The sequence below is a fragment of the Mytilus trossulus genome, chromosome 4 (assembly GCF_036588685.1).
Source record: "Mytilus trossulus isolate FHL-02 chromosome 4, PNRI_Mtr1.1.1.hap1, whole genome shotgun sequence".
NCBI classification, from domain to species: Eukaryota; Metazoa; Mollusca; class Bivalvia; order Mytilida; family Mytilidae; genus Mytilus; species Mytilus trossulus.
Genome location: NC_086376.1, coordinates 3,987,955 through 3,997,689, shown reverse-complemented (window position 1 = coordinate 3,997,689; position 9,735 = coordinate 3,987,955). Strand labels below are relative to the sequence as shown.

The following is a 9,735-nucleotide window of genomic DNA, read 5'->3' as shown; positions in this document are numbered from 1 at the left end:
ATCAAGAAATCGAATTTCTAATAATTTTTGATATCAGAAAATAAGTAATAAATAGTAAAACGGCGCCTCATATTTCATTTTATCAATATCGTTTTTCTTGTATAGATAGACATAGGAAGATGTGGTGTGAGTGCCAATGAGACAACTCTCCATCCAAATTACAATTTATAAAAAAGTAAACCATTATAGGTCAATGTACGGCCTTCAACACGGAGCCTTGAAAATTCGACCTCATAATGACATTTTACCGAAAAATTAGTACATGACGGTATTTTTTTTATTATAATATTTGATTTAAGCATATAAAAAATAGCTTTGGAAATTTTCAGAAAAAAAATCATAATTCAATTTGGATCAAAACTGCCATGAAACAGTTTAATCTATTCAACTGCTGAAATACATTTTTACACAGTTAAATAATTTGGTCGCCTTATTGTTTATCCAAGCTTTGAAATGAATAAATGTTATCGCTCCACAGAATAATTTCAAAAGTTATATCAAACAATAATGGATTTTAGAAACGATCTTCTCCAAATGTGCATTTTTTGTTATGACAAATAATTTCTTGTTTGTAACCATAAAAAAACGTAGACAATATGGAAATGACGCGAGAGCAATCTTCGAAAACATCATTTTATCGGACTTTGACGTTAAACAGTTCACAATCAATCAATCCTTTGCTTTTCAGTTAATTTGCATAATTAGTTCTTGATTGGTTTGTTGTTTTTACAATTAATCTTATTGATAAACGATCATCAAAGTTAATGGGGGTGTGGTAAATAGGTTATAATTGGATTAAAAGAAACATGACCCACGCTGGGTGCATCAGAAATAGCACTTTGAACACATTTCTTTCAAAAAATGAGAAAAGTTGTCATCACAACTCAAATTTCAAACATAACCGACTGACAGAAAGTATAAAACTCTTGTTTTCACATCTAAATTCTCATTTTAAAATATTCTACCATCTTCACACAATGCCAGTAAAAAGACTTTTCAGTTCGTTATCTGAAGAAGACATCTCAACGATATTGTAAGTTTTCATTTTTTGTTTTCCTTTGTTGTAGTTGTTATACATGGTGTTTGTGTTCGATCATCCAATGGGCTTTGCTCTTTGTTGAAGGCCGTACGGTGACCTATAATTGTTAATGTTTGTGTCATTTTGGTCTTTTGTAGATAGTTGTCTCATTGGCAATCATACCACATCTTCTTTTTTATATAATAAATATTAAACTTGAATGGTAAAATTATACAACAAACTGAATATTCAATTACATTATTTACAATATTAAACTTCTTGGGGTCTTTTAAGAATAAAATTACAGGTTTTGGCACATATAGTCTTATAATATCTTGATTCGAAAATAGAAATATGATTTTCTGACAATCTGTAAAACTATTAAAATGTTCATCAATTTTAAGAGACTCGGTAAAAAGAACTTGTCTAAGATCATTATAAACAGGACAATGTAAAATAACATGATAGTTATCTTCGACAGTATTAAAACAATTGAAAACAACATTTCTCTTCCAGAGGCAAATTTTCATACCTCCCAGTTTCCAGTCTATTAAATAGGAGTTTTTATTTCGTATAAGTTGCGTTTTAATGTTTATAAATGACACTCGGATTTTAAGTGTAAAAAGAAGAGTTTTACTGTGTATTTTAATCGTTGGATAACAACTTTTAAAATATATTCACCATATATTTCAATATGTAAATAGTACTTTTACCTGGAAATAATCCTTGGTGTTCCTTAAAAAATGAAGCTTATACGGAGAGAAGAAGCCACCCCACATCTAAATTTTGCAAAGGCACTTCTTTCACAAAAAGGCATTATCAGTTTGCAGTAGTTTTCAACAACATAATCCTGCTTAAGAATATTAAAGGTTCTCAATTTATTACTGTATATGGAGGTCTCAAATCCAATCAATATTTAATTATTGAAGCAAACGACTGGAAGGGCTTCATTTCTGTATTCTCTAATCTTTAAACTTTTCGCGGCAATTTAAAGCGCACACATCCATTATTTTGAGTATAATAGAAATTTCATAATCTCCTTTGTATTTAGACAAGTTCCTATGTTGTTCTTATTATGTATTTGTATCAAGTAGTCATTATATAACTTATATCTTTATTACTTTATGTACATTTATCATATTATATTAAAAACATATATAAGTCTAAATTGGAAACGTTCAAACCTATGATTTCGTTGTAATTGCTGATTAAATAATATTTATTTGTAAGGTAGCTTTTTGAAACCCAAATTTTCCTTCACCTATAGCGCAAAGTTAAAAAAAAATATGAAAAAAATGAAAGCACAAATGTCCATTCAAAAGCACAAAATGTCCACTTAAATGTTATATAAAAAAACGCAAACGTCCTGCACCGCATCAGACAAACATTGATTTGTGATAAGAGCCAAAATATTGCTCCTTAAATTACTTTTAGAAGCAATATGTTTCTTCTACACGAATGATTTAATCTGGACAATTCATGTCAGAAACAATATCGTCAGTTTGGATGTCAATGTGTCGTCAAAACATGCCGAAATTAACAATTTAGCTGAGTGCAAATGACCATTTTTGAAATTGACATATCTGAGATAAAACTACAATTTTGCGCTGAAATTGACAAAGCTATATTGAAATCACCATTCTACGCTAAAATTGACAGCCGAATTGAAATCACTTTTTTTACGCTAAAATTGTAATTTGACATATATATACATGTATATATCTGAAATTAATCTTTTTTCATAAATCATGTTTTGGCAAAATTAAGTTAGTCAAGCCCTTATCAAAAACTGTTTTTAGCAATGTTAGGTTTCATCCAAGAAGAACTGTAGCCACATGTCTTTGGGAAAGTCCTGGGCTCATCTGTAAATATAAACTACCAATATGGTTTTAACATTTATTTAAAGTTTGATCTTTTGTTGTTTTCTTTTGGTTACATGTACATATCGTTCTGCTTTAATAAATTTTTACAATATTGTTTATACATTTCACAATGACTGAGTTAACTTATGAAAATGAACATCAAAGGTTCCACCTTCGAAATAAGTAAATCAACACCTAGAAGTTGGTCCAGGCCAGTATATCCCAATTTATTTTACAGCAGGAACATTTCAACATTCTTTCAATCTTTCTTTCAGAATTAAGTATCAAAGCTGAGTATAGCTTCGTTTTTCTACTTTTAAAACTAATCCTCAAAAAAATAAAACATGACAAACGACAGCCATTGGCGAGCTTTCTAACTAAGGACATAATTTATTTTTACAAAATTAACTGAAATCATCATTTCTGATTATTGAAAGTGAAATTTCCAAAATATATCAGACGAAAAAAACTTATAGAAACAGTAGTTTTACAAATTTTGTCAGATTCGAGAAGGCTTTACACAGGTACAAGGCGATTTTTAAAAACAGTTCTAGTACAAAAGTACATGTATATACTTCGTTCTCCAGGGGTTAATGATGATATCTCCGACTGTCATATATATTCACTCCTGATATGTTTTTCTTTGCTAGGCTCAAACGAAAATATTCATTATACACAATTCATGCAGTCCAACACATGTATCAGAATTGAGATCTACTTCTGATATATTATCGAATGTACAAATCTTTTATTAAATTCGTACGTGTTTCTTAGTCTTTAGTTTTTATGTTGTGTCTTGTTGACTTGATTGTCTATTTGTGATCTGTTACCGTCTTTTGTTTGTCAGATTATCTTGGACTTTTGACCTTCTGACAGTATCTTCTGGGTTTTTTTCAGACACCTATCCCTTGTCCATTTGCACTACGAATTTATTGTACATAAGAACAAGGAAATTATAAGCCCATAAAAACTTCCAAAAGTTGATAGAAAGGCATGATTTCGTTATTACTAAAATAAAGTACTTTCGGCTTGCTTTGAGCAACTGAGAACATATTGAAGGTGTTTTTGTAAGATATTGTTTTCATAAAAAAAAATACTCTTTCATTTGACGTTCCTACATTATGATTTTACCTCTCAATACAAATAAACAAAAGACATACAGTGGTACATATCATATAAAGTCTTTAACAATAGACAGGCATATACAATAAAAATAATATGACAAGCTCGCAAGCGACCCGAGTCTACAAAAAGATGTGAAAAGCTGTACATAAACTATAATATGTATACCATCAATACTAAATTATCATAAAAAATAAATGAACAAACTTATTATGTGAGTAGTTAAACTAATTATTAAGTATTAGTTTTCCCTCGTTTAACAGACCAGTAACAAGTATACACAAATTCTAAATAAGGTAGGAACAGAGAAAGGACTGCTTTTAATATATAACTGAACTGAAACACAAGTTCACGCTAAGTAGACAAAAACAAATTATTCCAAATAAACATTGCAGGATTTTTGTTCGTTCATAGATTCATGATTTTTTTTATAATTAGTTGTTATTATCATTGAACTAGTATTCAGTAACTGCGAGTATACATCTGTACTAAGTGTCTTTTTGTTTAAGGAAGTTGAAGTACCCTGCAACGCCCACTCTGTGTAGATATATTCATATTTGTACCGAGCTGATGAGTTAAGTCTTTTCAACTTTTTTATTGTTTGTTCTTTTGTTTCACTGTAACACGATTGTCCCAGGACATCCCTTTGTGCCTGTCCCAAATCAAGAGCCTTTAATTCAGCGGTTGTAGTTTGTTGCTGTGTTACATATTTATTTTGCGTTCATTTTTTGTTCATAAATTAGGCCGTTAGTTCTCGTTTGAATTGTTTTACAATTGCCTTTTCGTGGTCTTTAATGACTGCTTATGCGGTATGGGCTTTGCTCCTTGTTGTAGGCCGTACGGTGACCTTTATTTCTGTGTTATTTGGTCTTTTATGGAAAGATGTCTCATTGACAATCATATCATAGTCTTCTTATTTTATATGAAATTGGGATTTTTTTCAGCGATTGGCGTTGTATACTAAACAATTGTTTTGACAAAGTTGATCTAAAATATCTATCAAAGGTAGGTGACCTTCTCTTGAATACACTTGGTTTAAAATTTGGTAGATATGTAAATCTTTGAAGACGGTATACAAGTTAGATTGATAGTAGTTAGATTAATTAATGAATTAAAATCTTTATTGCAAAAAAATAAAAAATAGCAAATGACTTAATTATAGACTTAGAGGTCAGTCGGAATACAAGGAAAAACATCTTTGAATAATGGGTCGCAAATTTAGCTATCACCATTCTGTATATTTAAAATTAAAATAATGCTGGCTTATTAAAGTTACATTTGTTAAAAATTGTTAATCTGTTTCTTTTAGACCAACATTTGGTAAACGTGCTTTTTCTGCCTCAGAAGAGAACACAGACACACCTTCCACTCCAGTACTACAGGACAGCTGGCTATCTATTGACAGTGACGACTCTGGTCTCGGCTTAGATGATGTAAGTTTCATTAATTAAACAAATCCCTCAGTTTTTGTTTTAAGCCGGATTTGTTTTTTTCTCAATCGATTTATGAGTTTCGAACACCGGTATACTATTACTACTGTTGCCTTCCTTTATCAGACCAAACCGATGTTTCTATATTTAGAATGAACATTTAATTTATTTAAAAGTCAACATTTTCTGCCAGTTTTTTTTCCCTGTGAATACAAGACAGAAGATGTGGTCACCGTACGGCCTTTAACAATGAGCACAAAAATGCAGCTATAAAAGTACCCGAAATCACAAATGTAAAACAATTCAAACAAGACATCTAACAGCCTTATTTTTTTGATAGATGTTCCAAACAAGTGCATTTATCTCTCATCCAATTTTGAAACTAGATTTAGACAACATGATAATTATTGTACAATGTAACGAGTGCAAATTAACATTAAGTAGTCTTTTGATTATCGTTGACGAAACCATTGTAACATAATTCTGACTTTGGGCCAACAGTTTATACTCTTGCTTTTAAAAATGCCAGTGCTTGGTGAAGAAGCAGCAAACACAATACACACAACATAGACTATTTGTACTAATTCAAATTTGAAATACTCGAATATCCGACACACAAACTCGAAGCTGCGGAAAAAGTCAGCAAAACTTGCAACGTGTATGAAAATCTATTACGTCACGAAAGATATATTACGTCACATATTGCAAGATATATTTTTCACATGCATAATGTCTTTCTGTCTAAATGAACAGGTTTTCGTCGACGACAATTGTGTAAACATACCCCCAACCAAACGACAGAAAACAGTTTGTGATGCCAACAGTGTTTTAGCCGGTGACACCAATTTGATTGCAGATGGTAGTAGCTGTTATACTTTGCCAACAGTCCCTGGAAAGCATAAAGACCTCAAGAGTATTTCACCAGAAACAGTAAGTCAATCTTTTAACAATAGTTGATAAGAACTCATATAAAAGAATTCAAAGATATATCACCAAACATACTTGTGCAGGTATCTACTGTTTCATAATTCACTACGAGTTAGTTAAACACGTATATTTTTACGACCTTCAAACTAACCTAATTTTGTTATCGCTCTCGATGATAAAAAAAAACCACCTGAAATCTGGCATACAGCGGTCTATAATGCGAAAAAGTAGCACACGAGTATTTTTGATATTGGGACGTTTCTATTTCCTCCAAATGACAAATATAATCCGCTGTATATACTGATGGTAGTTAGAGATGACATGATTATGACGTGCAAAATATGAATCTAAACTTTCAAAACCGCAATTTTATATTCTCATTGTTTTATTTTTCTAAAATATGGTGTTTTTTTCTTCAGTTGACAGATGTGTTATGTGGTCGTTACAGTGATGTCATCAGCAGTTTTCGAGTCATCGACTGTAGATACCCTTACGAGTATGATGGTGGACATATCAAGGTATGAATAAAATTTACACTGTGGGCTGTGTTCATTGTTGAAGGCCGTACGGTGATCTATATTTGTTAATTTCTGTGTTATTTGGTCTTTTTGGAAGAGTCTTCACAATGGAAATCATACTACATCTTCTTTTTTATATATATTATAATAAGAATCGACCGTTCTTTTGCTTTGAGCGTACATGATGAAGGTGAACACATACAACCGCTTTGGACTGAACAAATCTATAAAGTGTTTCTTATTGTTTTCTTGTCAAACAAATGTCTAGTCACAATTATATTCACAGATACGTTCCAAGTTTATAAGTATGGATACAATGTTTGGTTATGACTTCAACATAGCATTGTACAGACAATTTTGCGATAGTAGCAACATGTCGTAATAAAGATATCAAAACGTTGCATAAATGAGACTGAAACACAGCAATGAACATTATAATATATAGTACCAAACACCAATGGAGATGAATTTATAACCTGACACTTTAAGAGAGAGTGAAAAATATTTTCCATTCGATTAGGGCTTATGATTTTGCGATTTGATGATAGACTTTCTGTTTTTAATTTTCCGTGGAGTTCAGTGTTTTTGCTATTTTTATGATCAGATGCAAATACTAAATATAAATAAAATTGAATAATTTTTCAATTATATTTGAATATTTTGTAACATTGAGTTATATTTTCCTTCAGTCAGCAGAAAACAGATACCTCCACAGCATGATAGAGGATCTTCTACACCAGACATCTGTACAAGTCCTCATCTTTCACTGTGAATTCTCACAAGAAAGAGGTCCAGCAATGTAAGTTTTAAAGTATTGTTTCTTAAAAATACGGGAAATTTACCATAAGAACAATCTAAAGCTATAGTTGAATTAAGTTTAGGTTAGTTTAAACATATTTTATTTTCGAAAATAAAAAAAAGAGATTGGACACTCGTCGATTTACTCCTGCTAAAATCCGTTAACGATTCAATGCATCTTTTAGTATGCTCTTCAACCTTGTATTTATTTGGCTTTTTTAACTATTTTGATCTGAGCGTCACTGATGAGTCTTATGTAGACGAAACGCGCGTCTGGCGTATAAAATTATAATCCTGGTACTTTTGATAACTATTAGTAGCGGATTAGTAGCTTTCTAACCCCCGTATAGATAGAATCAACCATTGAAACATTGATATTTCATATACCAGTTAAAGTTCATTTGTTTGTAATGTAGAGACTGAATTAAAAGAACCTATAAAGACACCACACTATGTTATTTATCTTTATTATATGAACTTATGGTAGGTAGTAACAATCAATACATTATTTTCAATGTTATACCCAATAATTTTTACGCAAGAAAAAATGAAACCATCACACGTTTATAAATGCTGTTTCTGAAAAATAAAATAAAATTTCAATTCTATTGAAAGAGAAGATGATAATATTGATAACCTTCAAGGGTAGTGATTGATTGATTGTTATTTGCATGCTTAACCTTCATTGTTATATTAATGTATATGCAGGACGATTCACGGGTAGTGGTCCCAAACTATTCAATTCAATACTTTCGATATACTATTCATATTATAGGACATACTATAATAAAAGGAAAATATGTCATACATTAAATAAAAACGGTCTCTGACTTATTCATACTATATAAAAAAGAAGCTGTGGTATGATTGCCAATGAGACAACTATCCACAAAAGACCAAAATGACACAAACATTAACACTATAGGTCACCGTACGGCCTTCAACAATGAGCAAAGCCCATACCGCATAGTCAGCTATAAAAGGCCCCGATAAGACAATGTAAAACAATTCAAACGAGAAAACTAACGGCCTCATTTATGTAAAAAAAAATGAACGAAAAACAAATATGTAACACATAAACAAACGACAACCACTGAATTACAGGCTCTTGACTTGGGACAGACACATACATAAATAATGTGGCGGTTAAAATATAATTTTTGTGCAAAATCAGCCTATTACATTGTAATTTGCTTCCTCCTTTTAGTAAAGTATATGTCTTTGTTTCAGGTTACGACATCTTCGCAGTAAAGATCGTCAGATGAACACCGAGAATTACCCCGCATTGAACTATCCAGAAGTCTACCTTCTTGACAGTGGCTACAAGTCTTTCTTTGAAACATCATCTAAATTGTGTGACCCTATTGACTACAGGCCAATGCTTCATTCAGACTTTTCAGCAGACCTTCATCACTTCCGTCGGGTAGCAGATGTACGTCATTTCCGTTCCAAGTCCAAATCCTGGTCGTCAGGTGACAGAACATCACGCTTATCCAAAAAGGTTATATTCTAAAATTTTGTTGTTATAAGACGCTATTTGTTATGTTATTGACTCTAATCTGTGATATATATTGTTATTGTTGAAAACACAAAGTGCTAGTAATTGATTTATTAATAGTATGATACATTAATTTATTAAATGTTATACATGTATGTCTTTTTTGTTTTAACTTTTATTGTCAGCAACCAATTGTAAATACAGTTTCTTGTCTCCAGTAGTTGCCATCAACAGCTTCTAATTACAGTTAACTTGTCCCGTAGAAAAAAAAAACAGTTAATTTTCAGAGAGTTTGTTTTGCTCCAAAGATAAATTAAATATTAAAAGAACACTAATGAAATTTATCGTAATTCAAAATATTAATAGGAAAAAGAAAATATGAAAGAAAAAAAGTTAATCTATATGATATAAACAGTTACTCGTGAAAAAGAAGTTTTAATATAGGACACAAATATTTAAAAATAATCTAAGTCTGTGAAATCGGCATTTGCTTTTTGAGGTGACCAGCAAGGGCTGATATGCATAAAGCCACTTAAGATAAGATATTCAAATGTAGTACTTA

General features: G+C 31.2%; 1 protein-coding gene across 1 annotated transcript; it reads left to right on the top strand.

Moving 5' to 3' along the window:
* Nucleotides 1–889: 889 nt before the first annotated feature.
* Nucleotides 890–9,269, top strand: LOC134713688 (M-phase inducer phosphatase-like). Its single transcript, XM_063574977.1, has 6 exons — nucleotides 890–1,033; nucleotides 5,312–5,435; nucleotides 6,186–6,362; nucleotides 6,779–6,877; nucleotides 7,567–7,676; nucleotides 8,906–9,269. The coding sequence occupies exons 1-6, from the start codon at nucleotides 978–980 to the stop codon at nucleotides 9,186–9,188; spliced, it is 849 nt and encodes a 282-aa protein (XP_063431047.1). The 5' UTR covers nucleotides 890–977; the 3' UTR covers nucleotides 9,189–9,269.
* The last annotated feature ends 466 nt before the right edge of the window (nucleotides 9,270–9,735 follow it).